At 59.0% G+C, this 18,016-nt stretch overlaps 1 protein-coding gene across 1 annotated transcript; it reads left to right on the forward strand.

Annotated features, from left to right (window-relative positions):
- The first annotated feature begins 255 nt into the window (after positions 1–255).
- COPE (COPI coat complex subunit epsilon) lies at positions 256–16,768 on the forward strand. Its single transcript, XM_063110261.1, has 10 exons — positions 256–410; positions 6,446–6,508; positions 7,480–7,580; positions 10,702–10,854; positions 11,923–11,976; positions 12,573–12,654; positions 13,678–13,833; positions 15,518–15,586; positions 16,411–16,485; positions 16,604–16,768. Exons 1-10 carry the CDS (start codon positions 297–299, stop codon positions 16,649–16,651), a joined length of 915 nt encoding a protein of 304 aa, XP_062966331.1. The 5' UTR covers positions 256–296; the 3' UTR covers positions 16,652–16,768.
- Positions 16,769–18,016: the final 1,248 nt, after the last annotated feature.

An 18,016-nucleotide genomic window follows, 5' to 3' on the forward strand; every position in this document is an offset into this window, starting at 1 on the left:
GCCCGCCCCGTGCGTAATCCCATCCTCTCCAGCTCGCTCTGTCAGTCCCAGCCTCGACCGCAGACTTGTTACGTTTCCCCGAATCTCATTGGCTCGCAAAATCAGATCAAACTACAGCTCCCGAGATACCCAGGACGCACCTGCGATTCCCGCCTTCTTTCGACGTTTAAGGGCTCCCATTGGCTCATTTCTCTGCCTCCCGGAAGAGAGAACTACATTTCCCAGCGTGCCCTACAGGGGCCCCGCTTCCGGCCGACGTGTCTCTCCGGAAGAGGAGCGGGAGAGGCCGCAGCGACATGACGCCTCCGGCTACCGCCGGCTCCGGGGAGGTGGACGAGCTGTTTGACGTGAAGAACGCCTTCTACATCGGCAGCTACCAGCAGTGTATCAACGAGGCGCAGCGGGTGAAGGTGCGGCCGCGCGGGGCGGGGGACTCTTCCGGGTGGCCGTGGGCGTACTCTGCTTCTAGAACTTTCCCTGTGCTCCTCCCGGCGCTGTTTCTTCACACACCTCTTCAGAGCGCGGCGAGGAACAACTGATTTCCCTTGACAGCCCAAAGCAGTGACAGTTTGTGTTGCCGCTCGCTGGTAGAGCCCTCGCCCTGCGCCCGGAGGGGTCGAGGCCGCTGTGGCAACCTTGATTGTCATCTGTGCAGCCGCCCCCTCTGTTCCCTCCGTCCCCGTGAAGTGGGGACTGCTGCTTATCCTCATTTCACAGATAACAGCGCCAAACGGCTTCCCCGACGTTACCCTGCCGAACTTGCTCATTCATTCATCCACCCGTCCATTCATTCTTTCATTCCTCACGAGCGTCTCTGTGGGCTAGGCGCTGTGTGTGTGCTGGGCTCAGAGAGTGACAGGTAGACGAAACTCCCTGCTCCCCGGGAAACCTCGACCTGACCTCGGAGACCCACAGTACACAAGTAAACAAGAGTCCAGAAAGTGATAAGGGGAGGCTGTACTGGAGAAGAAGTTTGGTTGTTGGAGGACTAGAAGATAGTCCCGCATGGCAAGGCTCAGCCAGAGAAGAGGAGGCAGCTGGGGAGGTTTCTTGCAGGACCTGGGATGTAGGAGGGAGAGGACAGCGAATGGGACAGGCAGGGCGACGGCCAGTGCCTTGGGGGCCATGGCAGGGGTTTGGATGTTATTCCAAGGGGGCAAGCAGCCACGGAGCACCAAGCTGAAGAGTGGTAGACATCTTCACGCCAGACAGTTGGGAGGAATTTGGATTCTGAGGTAGAGAAGGTTTGCTTTCCATGCTACTGGTTTTTGACGGTGTACCCGATTTCCCTGAGCAAGTAACTGGGATAACAGCTCAAACAGGCATCAGGAAGGTGTTAGGGTTTGTTGAAGCAACGTTTGCATGATTGTATTAGTGTCTCGTTGCTGCCATGACAAATTAAGACAACGCAAATTTATTATCTCACAATTTCTATAGGACAGAAGTGCAGCATGGCTCTCATCAGGCTAAAGTCAAGGTGCTGGCTAGGCTGTGCCCTTTCTGGAGATTCTGGGGAAGAATCTGCTTCCAATCTCATTGAGGTTGCTGCCTTTCGGCTGGGGGCCATCCTTAGCTCCTAGAAGCTTCTAATTCTCAACCTCGCGCTTAGCCACTCCATCTCAGAACCAGCTACAGGGCATTGATTCCTCTCATATGCAGAATCTCTCGAATTTCCCTTCTTGCTGCATTCCCTCTGTCTGTTCTCTGCTGTTAAGGGCGTTTGTGTTAGACGGGGCCACCTGGGTAACCCAGCGTAGTCTCCCCATCCTAGGTCCATCATCTTTATTTTTAGTCTTTGACAGCTGGCAGGTACAAGGATTGAACCCTGTACCTTGGTGTTATCAGCACCACGCTCTAACCAAAGAACTAACTGGCTAGCCCCCTAGGACCTGTAATCTTCATCACATCTGTGAAGTCCCTTTTGTGATGTAATATAAGCTGTCCATAGGTTTGCTGCGTTGACCCGACACCTGGGCGGTGCCTGCCATCTTATGGACACTTGATAAATGTCTGAAAAATGGGAAAATGTCAGGAAATGTCACGACAGTGACATAGCGCTACAGTCAACCAAGGGAAGTGACACATCAGGCGTTTGACCTTAGGTGGCCCTGTCTGAGGTTGTTTCAGGCTCCAGAGACAACGGCATGGACATGAGGGGGGCAGGCATTTACTCAGCCCGCCACCAACACAGTTGTATGTGGCCTCTCGCTAGGGTACTGCAGACTGAGAATAGCCAGACAGGCCAGGGCTCAGACCCTGGCTGTGAGTCACTGCACCTCTCTGAGCCTCAGTTTCCCCATGACGCCTGTCTCATTAGGGTCATTGTGAGATTCAGCATTATACTCAAATTACACCTTTCAGCTCCTGCTGTGAGTGTGTTCTGCTTACGTCATAGCAATGTGCTGTTCAGATTTTATGTCATAATGCCAAAATTGTGGCTGAAAGAGAAGTGGTGTTACGTGCTTTACACAGATAGGGACCAAAAATAAAGACATGGATACCAGACCAGTGGTCACGCTGACTGAACCAGAGACCTGTGCCCACTTTGAGGACTGGTAAAGATGCACTGGCACAAAAACCTGAGATGTTCTCCTTGACACATCCAGAAGAATGAGAGTCCTGTCCCTTCGGAGCCATTTGATGTGACTTAATTCTCATCTGTGGGCCACGTAAACCCTTTTGGACTGCCTGAACTGGGTTCGGTGGTGTCCTGCAAAAGATATGTCCACCTGCAACGTGTGAATGTGACTTATTTGGAAAAAGGGTCTTCGCAGATATAATTAAGTGAAGGATCTCAAGATGAGATCATCCTAGATTTAGGATGGACACTAAATCCAATGCTGAGTTCCTTCTAAGAAAAAAGCAGAGGGAGATTTGAGACACAGACGGCGAAGGTGAAGGCAGAGATTGAAGTGATGCGGCCACAAGCCAAGGAACATCGGGAGCCGCCCGGAGCTGGATGAGGAAAGAAGGATCCTTCCCTAGAACCTTTGGAGGGAGCATGGCCCTGAAGACCCCTTGATTTCAGACTTCTGGCTTCCAGTACTGTGAGAGAGTAAATTCCTGTTAAGTCACCCAGTTTGCGGCAGTTCCTTACAGTCGCCCCAGCAACCTCAGACAGGCTCGCCTGAGGTAGCCCCAGGTAGAACACCTGGTGTGTGGTTGCCTTTATTGGTGATAGCGTGAGGACACTGGCATGACATTTCCTCATTTGTCAAGCGTTTATCAAGTGTCCGCAAGGTGGCAGGTACCGCCCAGATATTGGGAGTCCAAGCAGCCAACAGAGCCCTGAGTTGCTGACAGTCCACTGTGGTCAGATGACTCACGGACAGTAGGGGGAGGGGACACCACCCCTTGAGGTTTCCAGCCGCAGAGCCCCATCTCAGCATGGCCCCCCCTGACAGTACCCTGAGTCCTCAGCCCTGGCCGTGCCTCTGAGCCACCTCGTGTTAGTGCTGGGACCACCCCAGGGTCAGTGGTTGTTGGTGGGCGTAGGCCTCCTGATTTTGCTCGTTTCTAAGCTCCCAGGTGATTCTGATGAGCTGCTGGGGTTGAGGACCACTGTGCTCACCTCATGGGGTGCTTTTTAAACAGGGATCTCTGGGGCCACCCCCAGAGGGTCTGAGTCAGCAGGTCAGGATGGGGCCCAAGACTTGGACTCCTGAACATGCTCCTGGGTGGTGCCGCTGCTGGTACAGGAATGATGCATGGGGCCCCCTGCACTCACCTAGCAACCAGCCTCAGGTGTTGGTCACCCCAATTACAGAGAGGAGAATGCAGCCTCAGGGAAGTCACGGGTGCTCAGCAAAGGTCTTCAGCTGTGACTCAGTCAAGCTCCCAGAGCAGATTTCACCAGTTCCTTCCAGAATATTTCCATCTAACAGGCCACCCCGCGACCCCCTCTGTGCCTCCTGTCCCTTGCTGGCAGGGAGGGCTGTAGGTCTGCAGTCTGTTTCAAGCAGGGCCTCTCCCAAGCCACACCCCAGAGGCAGTGTCAGGCCCAGCAGATGCCTGCTGATGACCAGCCTGCTGGGTGTCAGACTGTGCAGGGCTCTGCGGTAAGATGGGCCCTGCCTCTGAGCCTCGAGTTGGTGGCCAGGCGTGTGCCCAGGCAAGTGGCCTCTCTCCCTGGGGGTGGGGGGGTGAGCAGTGCCGTGGGCCTGCCCCCGACCAAGCACAGGCCCTGGCTGTCTGTCTTCAGCCCACCAGTGGCAGGATCACCCCAGGTGTGTGGTGGCCAAGATGTGCTTGTTCAGAATGGTACCACCCTGACTCCATGTGCCTAGCGCCTGCCGCACAGGTTCCGCCGAGGCCCCATAAGCCTCCTTCCTTTACCAGCTTACACTGGAAAAGCTCGGTGGGTTGTGATCTCCCAGTTAAGGTACTGATGATTCTCTGGTCAGGAATGAAAACACCTGACACAGGCCAGACGTGGTGGGTTGCAATCTCCCAGTTAAGGGACTGATGATTCTCTGGTCAGGAATGAAAACGCCCAATGCAGGCCAGAGGCCGCTCCAGCCCTTCCAGGGCCCCGATGGTCCAGACCTTGCTCTGCCATTGTGTGCAGATTGTCTGCAGTTTTTCATGTCTGTACCTGTCAATCACTGCCTTTTTACTGTCTGCATCCTGTCCCCCATTGGGGACCTGCTGAGGTTTACTTAGCCCCTCCCTGTTGCTTCCAGCTTGCCACTGCTGTGTCTGCTCCAATGTCAACACACGTGGCAGGCTGGCCTCTCCTGTCAAAGCTGTCTCCGGGAGACGCACAAGTCACTGCCAATTATGGTGGGATCGTTCAGATGTGAGCGCGGAAGGAAACCGTGGAGGTGCCAGTGTCCGGTGTTGGGGCTGCTGGCCTGCATGCCCATCCTGTTGTCCCGCATCCCAGTCCCCCCCTCTCGGGCTGGCTGAGCAGCCACTGAGCACTTCCTCACTCATTGTCTCGCTGATGCCTGGCGGGTCTGCGGGGCTGATGGCACTGTCCATGTTACAGAAGAGGCAGCTGAGGCTCAAGAGGAGCTTCTGGGGACTGAGGCCACCCTGGTGAGGCCTCATGGCATCCCCTGTGTCCTCACCTTGAAGACACTGACAGCCGGCATTTGTCTTTTTTTTTTTTTGATTGAGAGTGGTGTGGGGACCCCTGGCTAGTCATCCTCATTGATGTCCACCTTCAAGGGTCACTTGAGAGTCACTTATTTAGAAGACGCCATGTTCCAGATCATGACCGGATGCCTAGCCTGGTCACCCGAACAGGGGCCCCTCAGCAACAATGGCCTGAGTTGGGTGGGGGCAGGTCTCCCTTGGCACATCCACCCCTCCCCAGGCTGGGGAGGAAGAGGAGGGCATGGTGGCTTGGAATCTGTGGTTCTGGACCTGGACGGATGGGGCAGTGCTGGTGTGCCAACTATAGGGAGCTGGATCTCTGTCCCTGTGCCTTGGCAGGTGTCATTGCCCCACTATGTGCTTTCCCAGAACCCGTGGTTTGGATGCTGTCAGAGTGGTGACCCCAAGGTGGCCAGGCCCCCTTCCCACCTGTACTTTCCTTTTCCAGCCCCCACGGGCTGAGCTGTACTGTGCCTGCCTGTCTCCAGCACCACAGGGCCTCCCGGGAAGTCAGCCAGCACCCCACGGCATCATCCAGCGCTGTTCTCCTGGGGAAAGGTCCCCAGCCTCCCCACCTGGCCAGGGCTCGGAGGCCTTCCTCACAGTCCCAAAGTGAATGTTTCAGGAGGCCGTCTCATTCCTGATTTTTGACTCTGTGGTGCAGTGTCTGGGCCCAGGGACTGCATCCCTGGATACAGGGTGGTGCCCAGGGTCCTGCCTGGCCCAGCCTAGATGCAGGCATCACTGCACTGGGGCAGCCAGGCCGAGCGTTCCCAGAAAGGTCTTCTTGCCAGGGACAGGGCAGGTCATCTGAGTGAGGCAAATCTTCCTTCATCATTTCTGTTTGTCTGTTTTGTTTTGGTTTTTTTGGCAACTGGTTAGTACAGGAATCTGAACCCATGACCCTGGTGTCACCAGCACCATGCTCTCCCAAGTGAGTGAACTGGCCAGCCCCATGTTTGTCGTTTTTTTTAAAATGTTTTGAAATAAAAACCAAACCAGGAGCAAGCTGCGAGCAGCCCTGTGCACGGCAGTCAGAGGTGCGGGCTCCCTGCTGTGTGCTGGAGTAGGCACTGCACTTTGGGACAAACAGGGTGACCATCGAGTCTCCTTCCTGGTGTGGTGTTGGGGCAGGATGAGAGCGGGCACTGTCCACCTAGTGTACCCTTGGCAGAGGCCACTCTTGTGCTACCCAAGGTCATGGGCTGCTCAGGTCCAGGGCTAGGACTCTGGCTGGAATTCAGACTGGAGAAGCTCTTGCCCCAGCTTCCAAGGGCCTGTCACATGGGCCATGTGGCTGCTGTGCCACAGCCTGTGCATCCTGACCCGTCCTCTGTTCTCACAGCTGTCAAGCCCAGAGAGAGAGGTGGAAAGGGACGTCTTCCTGTACAGAGCATACCTCGCACAGGTGAGTGTAGGCCCGTGATTGCAGGTGATACAAGCTGTGAGACAGGAGAGTGGAAGGTGTCACCAGGCGGGCAGTGGGGTTAGTAGACAGCAGAGGGATCCAGGCTGCAGGGCTGACCAACCACAAGTACCCAGCCTGGCCACCATGAGCTCCCCGTGTGGCCACCGCAAGTAGGCAGCTGTGTCACAAGGCCCTGCACCTCCAGGCCAGAGGACCTGTGTCAGGATTTCTTGATTTAAAAAAAAAATTAGTGGATTTTATTTTTTTCAGCACAGCTTTAGGTTTACAAAATACCTGAGCAGATGGCACACAGAGTTCTGCCCCCCCCCGCACACGTTTCTTTTTTCATGAACGCTGTGTGTTGGTGACATGCGCTTGTCACCCCCATTCCTGCCCAGCCCACCCCAGGGCTTGGCCTCGAGGGTCAAATCCAGGCCCAGAGAGTGTGTGTGGCCCAGGACCTCCTTGGGACGTCTTCCAGATGGTTTAAATGCATTGACGTGTGTGTGTGCATGTATATGTACACGTACTTTTTAAAAATTAGCCACGTTATGTGGCAATAAAAACATGGAAACCTTAGAAGGAGTGGAGTGAGGAACGAGATTCCTGGCTCCAGAAGTGACCGCCGGCATCAGTCACTGGTACTGGGGTGGTGCTGGTTAGTGTTCTGCTTTATAGAAGCACATGCCCAGGCCCACCCAGCCTGTCACCTCACTACCAGGGTGGACAGCTCGGGAGGGACAGTGACCTGCCAGGGTCCCCAGCTAGAGCAATGGGCAGTGTGTCCTGACAGGTGAGGGCGCACCTGGCTCCCTGTGACGTGTGGCACCATGCTGGCTTCTTTGGGGCCCCTGGGCTGGGCAGGGGTTTCCTGTCTGGGGACTCTGCCAGGGTGACGCTGGCTGCCTGGCTGAGTGCAGGGCAAGCCCTCAGGGTGGGCGGGCGCAGCTGATGGGGCTTGTCCGCTGCAGAGGAAGTACGGCGTGGTCCTGGATGAGATCAAGGCCGCCTCAGCCCCCGAGCTCCAGGCCGTGCGCACGTTCGCCGAGTACCTTGCCAGCGAGAGCCGGAGGTGAGGCCCCAGCACATGGGGTGGGCAGGTTGGGGCTGTGGGGTCTTTTCCAGGGCCCATTTGTCCTGAACTTGGGTGGGCAGAGGGCATGGTGACAATCCTTGGTGTCTCACTTCCCTGTATCTCAGTTTCCTGCAACTGTGTGGCAGGGAGTGGCAATGGACCCTGATGCAGAGGGCTCTCAAAGGGAGGGCTGGGGCTGATGATGTGTGTGCAGATGCCCTCAGGGTCACGAGGTGCTCTGACCTTACAACTGAACCTGTCCATAGCCGAATGACTGCGCAGTGCTTCGAGAGCCTCTGCTGTGACCACCCCGGGGGTGGCAGGGCTCTGCAGTCAGGGTTCTAACCAGCGCTGCTCACCCAAGTCCTGTCCCTGAGCTGCAGGCCAGCGTTTGTCAACCACCAATGGGCAGTGGGGAGGGGCGGGTGGGAGGCTGAGCTGTGGGGACCCAGGAGCAGCGCCCACTCCTGCTGACAGTGCAGCCACCACACAGGGAGGGCAGGATGTGCCAGACCTACCTGTGCTTGTCGCTCAGTGTGTATCCCCAGCCCGGCAGACCCCAGGCACTGAGGGCAGTGCCCGGGGAGCGGTATGGGGTGCTGCGTCGCTGCCCCTGCCCTGGGCCACATCTGGTCTTTGCCCAGGCACCTGACTTTCCCAACTCCAGGTCCTAAGTTTCGCATTTTATTTAAAAGAAGCTTTTGGTCTGGGCGTCTGCTGTCAGTCTTGGTGCCGTCTGTCCCTGCCCCGAGGGCTGGGAGCTTCTGGGGAGGAGGCTCAGGTCCACGCTCTGCACCAGCCAAAGCTTCGTTTATTCAGGGTGCCCCCCCGACACCCCTGGGGTCACCCTGGCCCCATTATGAGTGGCAGCCACACCCTGTGACCCAGGCAGGTGACCACGCTTCAGAGTCCTCCTGTCAGGCCATCTGACAAGTGGCGGCCAGCGCCAGGAGCAGGGCCTGTGATGGGAAGTGCTGCTCGAGCTCAGGGCCCCCGCCTGCCACAGGGGGTGGGCTGCTTGTGGGCCCCTGGGATCTCGGATGTAAGATGTCCCCCAGAGGGCAACTAGGATAGGAGGAGGAGAGGCAGACACTCTTCCCTGCCGGCCATGCTCCCCACCCCGTGTCTCAGCCCCAGGGACTCCCCTGCCCACCCTGGGCCATCCTCAGCACCCTGATGTCTCAGGGAGGGGCCTTTTCCCGCTGGTCTCCCTGCGCAGCTTTGTAGACCAGGATGTGACTTATGTTCCCTTGTGGACCACTGCGGTGGTCTGAGGGTCACATCGTGGGTGACGCTCTCTGCTGTGGACCCACTCCCTCTGCCTCACAGAGGTAGTGCCTGGGCTCTGTCCCCTTCCCCCAGGCTCCAGGGAGTTTACTCATGTGCAGTGGTGGGGCGAATGGTGTCCCCAAAACGATACGTCCATGTTCTGGCCCAGACGCTTATGGACATGGCATTATGTGGAGAAAGGCTCTTTGCAGATCAGTTAGGGTAAGAGTCTCAGGGTGAGGGCGTCCTGGATTAGGGTGGGCCCTGAAGCCAACGACTAGTGTCTTTATAAACAAGAAGACGACAGCCCGGAGACACACCGAGGGGAAGCCCATGTGGTGACAGAGGCAGAGACTGGACCTATGTGACCACAGGCCCAGGAACGCCAAGAACTGCAGGAGCCACTGGCAGCCAGGAGAGAGGCCTGGGGCAGACACTCCTCAGCCTCAGAGGGACCCAGCCCTGCTGACACCTTGGTTTTGGACTCTGGCTGCCAGGACCATGAGGTGGAAGACGAAGTCCTGTGGTCTTCAGCTACCCGGGTTGTAGTACTTCGTGATGGCAGCCCTGGAAATTTCAGACTGGTGTCCACCCAAGGCCACCGTCTCTCCCCGTTGTGCTTCCCTAGCTGGGGTACAGGTGGGGACCCCAGGCCCTCTGGGAGCGGTGGCTGCTGTGCACATTCCGGAAGACAACCCCATGAAGCGGGTGGTGCGGCAGGCGCCTGGTATGGCAGAGCAGCTCCTGGTGCCTGTTTCACAGCCACTGTCCCACAGAGCTTCTGGCGGTAATTAGGACGCCTTACAATGACAGTGTTGCAGTACTAACAGCAGGCGGCATTTACACACCCCAGTGTGCCAGGAGCCTCAGAAAGCTTCATGGGGTGGCCTCAGGAGCTCCTCATGCCAACCCTGCGTGACCCCCGTATGTGGTCCCTCCACACAGAGGAGACACAGGCTCAGAGCTGAAGTCTCTTGAACCTCAGGGCCTGGCACTGCTGCTAGTCCTCAGGGAGCCGAGACAGTGGCAGACATGTCCCACCCTCAGGGGCCCTCAGACCAGGCAGGCACTTGGCAAGCAGCCCCCAGTCACCATGTTGACTCTTGCGCTGTCCCAGACTCACGTGGACCCAGAGGAACGACAGCTCTGGTCTGTGACTGCAGTCCTGGCCTTTGGCTGCATTCTCAGTCAGCTGCTCAGCAACCCTTGGAAACAAGGGGTCTCAGCTCTGCTTTCCAGTTAGAAAGACAGGCTCAGGTGTCCCGTGGCCTATGGGAGTGCCCAGCTGGTCCCCAACCACGTTGGGACTTGAGCCAGGCCTTGGTCGCTGGCGCCCACGTTAGCACCCGTGCTGAGGTTCTACTGGCCTCCCTGGCAGGTGGCTGATGTTGATGTGAGACTCACAGTGCTCCCTCCTGTCCCCACAGGGGTGCCCTGGCAGGTCAGCCAGTTCCCTCTGAGTCCAGGGTGGTGTGGACTCCACAGCCCCTGAATGCTGAGGGCCAGAGAACTCAAGACCCTAGCGGTCATTGTGCTGTTTCCTAGGCAGAGCTGGTGTGGCCCCTCCCCCACCACATCCTCCCCAGGAGGCCTAGAGCACCCAGCCCCACTTCTCCTGGCCTCGGTTTCCCCATCTGTATAGGAGTGAAATGTGCTTTCTGGGAAGGTGATGAGGTGGGGCGTGTCAGGGCTGCTTGGCACTCTGCCTGCTGCTGTTCTGTGCCCCTGGGGGCCTGGCTCCCCCTCTCTGGGCCTGTCTGCCCCCAAGGAATGGGATCCTTCAAGGTCACGCAGAGGCTAGGCTTCCACCTGCCTCTGGCTGTGGGCCCTGAGCAGCCGTGTCTTGCAGGGATGCAGTTGTGGCTGGACTGGACCGGGAGATGAGCAGGAGCGTGGACGTGACCAACACCACCTTCCTGCTCATGGCTGCCTCCGTCTACCTCCATGACCAGAACCCAGATGCCGCCCTGCGCACCCTGCACCAGGGGGACAGCCTGGAGTGGTGAGTGGCCCCTCCTGGCTCTAGGCTGCACACAGCCTTGCTGGCCATCGTCGTGGAGACGGTGAATGAGGCCCAGCCACTGGGCCCAGGCCTCCTGTTCAAGCTCCAGCTCCTATTCTCGGTCCTGGAGACGCTCCCATCTGCACAGCCAGGCCACTGCGCCAAGGAGACGGTGCCCAGGGCTGAAAACCCTCCATTCCCAAGGGCAAAGCAGAAGGCACCTCTGTCTGCTTGCGGTTTCTGTGCCTTTACCCCCCATGTAGCCTTCTGCTCCTCCATCCCAGGCCCCCCAGCCAGCCTCCCTCAGGGCACCCAGGTTTGGGGTGCTAGGGCCCAGTGCAGCACGGTCAGCACCACTGTCCACCCTAGGAGGTGACTGTGTGCAGGGCGCAGCCGTCCTCTCCGCAAGCTCTGTGGCACCTGCCTTCCCTCAGTCAGCTATCAGTCCATCATCATTGATGCTTACGTACATGTTCACGTCCCATGCTGTCCAGGAAGGTGTGTACAGTGGTTTAGAGATAGGGATGGTGTGTGGCAGATGCGACAGCTGACTGTTGCTGGTCTGGGCTAGGCACTGGCTCTTGTTCTGGTGGGAAAATGCAGGAACAGGCGGCCACATAAGCACTGGTGGTCCTGGGCATCTGCGGTGGAGATGGGAGCAGGGCATGAGGGGGCCGGAAGAGGGCAGGGGTGAGGGTGGTGGCATGTCCTTCCTCTCTGGGGCCTCATTCCTGAGTCCCCACTGCTGTAGGTGGTGTGGTCGAGTCCAGGGCAGGGGTCTCCACCTGCAGCTGTGGCCCACAGAGGTTCCTCCTTGGGGTAGGCAGCAAGCAGGGACCTGGAACCTTTGTCCTCCTCAGGACCCCACAGAGCTCCTGGGCCGGAGGGAGCTCAGCCGTGATGTGTGGGAGTGAGGGGTCCCCTCTGTGAGGTGGGGCTGGTGGCCCCAGCTCTTGTAGCAGGACTAGGAATGTTCCAGAAGGTGGTGCCCACATGGAATGAACCCCTGGGGGGGGGCCACAGTGTGTCTGCAGCCACCTGCTGACTGCCTGCCACCCTGTCCCGCAGCATGGCCATGACGGTGCAGATCCTGCTGAAGCTAGACCGCCTGGACCTTGCCCGGTGAGCCCCACCTCGTCTGTGTCTTCCTGGGGCTGCTGCTCAGACCCGTGCATGGGGGGTGTTGGGACCCCATGTCCCCACCCCACAGGCCAGAGCCCCTACTGCTGGGCCACTTCTGCAGTTGTTTCACGCCATTCCATTGGGTGACCACCACCCTCACTCAACCCTTCCCTGCTGTCCATGCCTCAGTGTCCCACTGTGAGGCTGGCTGTAGGGCCTGCCCTGCAGGGTCAAGGTGGGCTTTGTGGAGGGAACAAAGGAGGCTGGCTGCAACCGTGTCCCTGAGGGATGGCCTCAGAACAGAGCCGAGAGGTGGCGTCACTGAGTCAGGGGCTGTGTGTGCTTGCTTGCAACGCTCCTTCCTGCAGTTTCCAAAGCCTTTGCCAGGGACCCTCACTCTGTGGCCCCTTAGCCCCATCCACGGTGAGAGTCTCCTGTGCACCCACCTCGTGCCAGGCGTTGGGGGTGGGGTGGACAGCAGCTGGGGCCGGCACGTGGCAGGACAGGCACTCAGGCATGAGAGATGAGTGTGCAGGGAGCAAGGGGGGCACTGGGCGGGCTCCTTGGCCACTCAGCACCCACTCCCTTATCCCCAGGAAGGAACTGAAGAGAATGCAGGACCAGGACGAGGACGCCACCCTCACCCAGCTGGCCACTGCCTGGGTCAACCTGGCTGTGGTGAGCCCCGCGGCCATGCAGGCTCCCTAGTACCCTCTACCTGTGCCCAGGTCTCTGGTCACTCCTGTAGCGCTCCAGGAACAGGCCCAGGACCCTCCCCTGCCTGACACAACTCCTTCCCTCAGCCTTGTCCCTGTCCTGGGCTTCTTGCAGCCAAGCGACTTGGCCAGAGCCAGAGGGAATGGACTGGTGGGGGCTCCAGAACCAGAGGCGGCGTGGCTTTCCTGGGATGGGCATGCTGGGCCACCTGGCAGCACTTCCTTCCTCAGGGTCACCCTGGGGTTTGTTTCGGCTCAGCTCTGCTCTCCAGGCGCCTGGTACTGGGCCAGTGAGGGGCCAGTGTTCCCATAGCAGCCATGGAGGTGCCCTCAGCCCAGTTCCATCCCCCACCCCAGCCCTGGGCACCCCCTCCTGGCAACGGCCCCTTTTCTGGTCTTTGAGACTTGCTTCCTTTCTGAGTTGCACTTTTGTCCAGGCCTTTTAAAGTGTGCTGCCCGTCTGTGCCCTTCAGGGGTCCAAAGCTTCACCCAGATGGATTTCTGGACCGTCCTGTGTAGCAGCACAGACCCCGACAGATCTCTCCTATGGTTTTACATTTTCTCACAACACGTCTTGGTCTCAGGTTCCCCCCGAAGTGTCCCATGGTGTCCTTAGCAGGTGGGCAGGCTAGGGCTGCTGCTCACGTCACCCCTAATAGGCCTGTGACCTGAAAGTCCTGGCTCAGACCCCAGCCCGGCCGCCTATGTGCTGAGCCTCCCTCTGGAAGCCTCAGTTTCTGCCTCTGTGCACCGAGTGCTTGGGAGCTGGAGTGCAGTGGGGCATGAGGTGGCCATGTGCCGTTTTAGGCCTGGTCGGCACAGCACAGGCTGTGTGGGGGTCTGTGAAGAGTAGGTGGCTGTGCCATGGGCCAGACACCCCAGGATTGTCCACACCAAGTGCCAGAGTCCCCCCACTGCATGAGGGAGCGGGCAGGGTAGGATGGAGCAGCCTATGACAGCAGTGATGTCAGAACCATCCCCACAGGGTGGCGAAAAGCTGCAGGATGCCTACTACATCTTCCAAGAGCTGGCTGACAAGTGCTCGTCCACCCTGCTGCTGCTCAATGGACAGGCAGCCTGTCACATGGCCCAGGGCCGCTGGGAGGCCGCTGAGGGCGTGCTGCAAGAGGCGCTGGACAAGGTAGGCCTGGCCAGCCCTGGCCAGCCCCCTGGCCCTGAGGAGTCAAGACAGAAGGGGCCCGGCAGTGATCCTGTGGGCGTGCTGTGTGGCCCCATGGGATTGCAATGCCCAGTCACCTGCCAAGACCTAAAAATCGGGATTGCAAATGAAAATCCGGATTTTGCCTTCTTGGGAAACGGCCTGGGCCTTTCCTGAGCTGAGCAGACGCATGCGCTCCAGCTTTCCCCACTTGTCACCTCAGCTGCCAGGCCCAGGGTCTCTGGGTGTGGTCCCTCACATGGGTCTGTACTCAGTGCTGCAGAGACCAAGTGTGAGTGGCTGTGCAGGGGGCCACCAGGCCTGTCCTTGGCGAGAACAGGGACTGAATGCAGCCTGCACGGGGTGCCACAGTCCCCTTCTGAGAGATATCAGAGGCCTTTAGGATAAGTTTATGTTATTTTTATAATCAGAAAGCATATCAAGGTTTTTTCTATTGGGGAAATGTTTTTAATCTAACAAGAAACACACACCAGTAGGAATCTTCTTCCTGGCTGGTTCTGTGGGGGGCAAGTTACAATCAGGAGGTTTTGGAACGGGACAGGTTGAGGGGTGTCAGTGGAGCCCTCTTTTGGGCCCAGTCCCCCTCGGCAGGGCCTGTCCTCAGATCTGTGCAGTCAGGAACCCTGCCTAACTGGGGTGGCATCTCATACAGGCTGTGTGTCCCTTCTTGTTCCCAAAGATGAGGCTCATGGGGTCCCAGCCCCGCACCCAAGAGCACTCTGGTGCAGGGTCAGTGTTCATGGCCGTGTCCCGCGGCTTTTGTTACACTGCGCAGGTGGCATGTCACATGACTTGTTAGTTAACTGACTCCAGTCTGTCCTCGGCACCTGAAACGCCATACCGGGCTGGCTTGCTGTGCCTGGCCCTGGCGGCCTTGGGGTCCCCACACCTGTGTTTGCCTATGTTCTTGCTCGGCTTCTGGAGGTGCTCGTGTCCCTCCTCCCCACGCCCTTTGGAGCCACTTTACTGCTGCTGCTGTGCGCATGCACCATTGTCCCCTGCTGCAGTCAGGGAGACTGAGGCACCGAGAAGCTGGGTTTCCATGTAGGTGCCCAGCAGCAAGAGGCAGCCATGGGCAGGGCCGGGGTCCGTGTGTGTCCTGGGTGGTGTGTTCCTGCTTTGCAGCCACTGGTGTTCCATGTGCCTTAGAGCCCAGTGTGGGCAGGCCTGGGCTGGGTGAGGTCACCGCCCAAAGGTTTCTGGTAATTTCCTGCCAAGGCCCCTCCGGAGCAGAGTGGCGGGTCCACGCCCAGCCTCAGACTCATCCTGCAGCAGAGGCTGAGACCATCTTGGCCTGCACTCCGTTACTCTGAGATTTGTGCAATAAATACGCCCCTCCCAAATCCCCACCAGCAAGGTCCCAGGTTGGTCTGTGGATGAGGAAAGAGGCTCAGAGGGGAAGTGGCTGATGTGGGGAGGTGCAGAGGCTTGGGGCTGCTGGTCCCTTGCCACTGCATCACCTTGAGGTCACCAGCTTGCAGAGACTGGGGATGGGGGGATCTGGGACCGGCAGCCCCAGGCCCACCCAACCTCTGAGGGGCAGCAGGGAGGGGGCATTGTCCTGCCCAGGATGGGGGTGAGCAGGCGGGCTTGGGGGGCCTGGAGGAACTGACTCTGCCCACCCCGCTTCTGCCTGCATTTCCAGGACAGCGGCCACCCAGAGACGCTGATCAACCTCATTGTTCTGTCCCAGCACCTGGGCAAGCCCCCCGAGGTAGGTCCCCTAGCCCAGCCCCCACAATGGCACCCTGGGGCTGGGCCCTCAGCATCTGCACTTCAGGGTTGGCCTTGGTTGGGACAGAAACCCACTCCTCCTGAGGGCTCAGTCACCATTGGCTTGATGGGCCCCCGCAGTCAACTGTGCAGGCAGCCCCTGTTATCCTCAGAGTCCAACAGACAAGTGGACCCAGAGGAAGCCTGAGCCATGGTTGACTGGGCTGGGACCCTGGCCTAGCCCCCCTCATCTGAGGGTGGGGAAGAGGGAGCTGGGCCCTGCTGGGGCAGGTGGCCATGACCTAGCCGGCCCAGGGCTGCATGGTGGTCGTTCTTATGTCCCTGTAGGAGGGCCCAGGAAGGTGCAGGACAGGGTTGGTGCAGGGGAGATAGCACACTGCCTGGGCTGGAGGCCAGGTTCTAATCCCCAGGCCTGCAGGACATGTCCATACACTGTGTCCACAACATACCCACCTCCTACAGTAAAACTGCCTCCCTCACCAACTCCAGCCCCCCAAACCTGTCCCACCCCTCCTGTCCGTGGCCTGGCCATCCTCCCCCTGGGGCCCAGGCCCTGCCTGCCCCACTCCACTGAACCCCGTGGTGTGTCAGCCAACCATGGGTCAAGCACCAGCTCTGTGGCAGGTGCTGTTCCTGGTGGTGTCCCCCACCAGCACCCTGAGGCTCGTCCGTGATCGGCCTGATTTCAGGGTGTGGTGAGCAGCCCCCCCCCCCCGGCTGAGGCGGAGAATGCACGGAGGGAGGTCAGGGCAGAGCACCGTGGCGTCCCTATATTCAGCTAATCCAGCCTCACCTCCCTCACAGGTGACAAACCGCTACCTGTCACAGCTTAAGGATGCTCACAAGTCCCACCCCTTCATCAAGGAGTACCAGGCCAAGGTGATTCTGTGCAGGTGGCCTGTCCCCGAGCCCCACATCCCCCAACCCCTGTACCAGGCAAGGCCTGGAACTCAGGTGGTACTCACGTTTCTCTCTCTGTCCCCCCTCTTTGTTGAAGGAGAATGACTTTGACCGGCTGGTGCTGCAGTACGCTCCCAGTGCCTGAGGCAGGATGGCAAGGCTAGCCTGGCACCCTCCCCACTCCTCCATTTGGGCTGGAAGCCTGGCCCTAGCACCCCCCATCTGCCAATAAACGTCTCAGCTCCAGGCTATTCCTACCTGACCTTGTGCTCTGGCCACTTCGGTGGGGGCCTGTGGGAACCAAGTCTGGGAGGGGAGGATTTTGGGACACCGTCACCTAGGGCTGTTCCTGGAGGCTAGGGTCTAAAGAGAGAGCAGCAGCCACACAGAACCCTCCACCCACCGCTCACATGGCCACAGCCCTTGTTAGCATCCAAGGAAACTGAGGCACAGAGGGGTTACGCAGCCATTACATCACGATGGGCTCTGAGATTCAAACCCAGGGCCCCCAAATGGTCTGGAGGTGGTGGGTGGGGGTGGGGAGGCAGGAAGTGTTCAGGCCTGGGCTCTGCAGAGCAGAGGGGCAAGCAGGGTATTTGTGCAGTAATCATTAGCCCCCCAGGCCCTTGCTCCTGGCTGCTGCGCTATGAATTACGTGCTGTGGCCAAGACACTGAGTTCCCTGCCCTCCCATAGATAACCCCATAGTGAGCAAGCAGCCTGCGATCAGAGGAGGCAGGACAACAGCAGGAGGTGGGCGGGTGTGGGGGGTGTAGGGAGGAATGGCTGGGGCCACCACTGGGCTGCATCCACCCAACAACAAGGCGCTGCCAGGCCAGATTCTGGGGTACAAGCATCCCAGGCAGCAGGCACAGGCAGTGCAGAGGCCCTGAGGCCACACGGGGCTGTGAGGTCCCAGGAAGCTGGACTGGGCCATGTGCCCTTTATCTGCTGGCCTGTGCCTGGACTTGTCCTCGGCTTATCTCTCAGGGAGGAGATCAGACACCTGGTTTCCCATCATCCTGCCAGGGACTGGTCTCACTTGCCTTGGGGCAGGTGCCTGAAATCGAACACCTGGCCCTGGTGCCAGGACAGCAAGCTACCTCCACCCCTTGCTCCCAGCTCCTCCCTGCCCACTGGGCAGGGGTATCAGGATCAGTGGCCCCATGGTTGGTCTTGGCTGATCTCTCGGGGGTGGGGAAGGCACCAGCCTCTGGACTGACCCGCAGCAACCCCCACCAGGCCTCGGTGCCTGGGAGCCCTGGCCCCCAGCTGCCAGCACAGGGGCCACTTCACATTCCTGACCCGCACCTACCTGTTGGCTACCTGCCAACTGGATCCACCAAGAAGAAATTCAAGGCTGAGCCGAGGCCAGTGGGTGGGCGGGCAGCACTTCTCCCATCACCAATGGGCACCATAGTATCCAGATAGTGGTGGGTGGGAGGCGGAGGGAGGTGATTGAAGGTCCCACCTGCCCCACAGGAGCATGTGCAGCTGGCCTGGGCCCCTCT

This window comes from Cynocephalus volans, chromosome 10, assembly GCF_027409185.1.
Source record: "Cynocephalus volans isolate mCynVol1 chromosome 10, mCynVol1.pri, whole genome shotgun sequence".
In the NCBI taxonomy this organism is placed as follows: Eukaryota; Metazoa; Chordata; class Mammalia; order Dermoptera; family Cynocephalidae; genus Cynocephalus; species Cynocephalus volans.

Bases quoted from the DNA above. Each gene is read 5' to 3' on its own strand.
- COPE (XM_063110261.1), top strand. From the start codon at position 297: ATGACGCCTCCGGCTACCGCCGGCTCCGGGGAGGTGGACGAGCTGTTT. The intron at 13,834-15,517 runs GTAGGCCTGGCC...CTGCATTTCCAG, and splicing joins TGCAAGAGGCGCTGGACAAG to GACAGCGGCCACCCAGAGAC. The intron at 16,486-16,603 runs GTGATTCTGTGC...TCTTTGTTGAAG, and splicing joins TCAAGGAGTACCAGGCCAAG to GAGAATGACTTTGACCGGCT.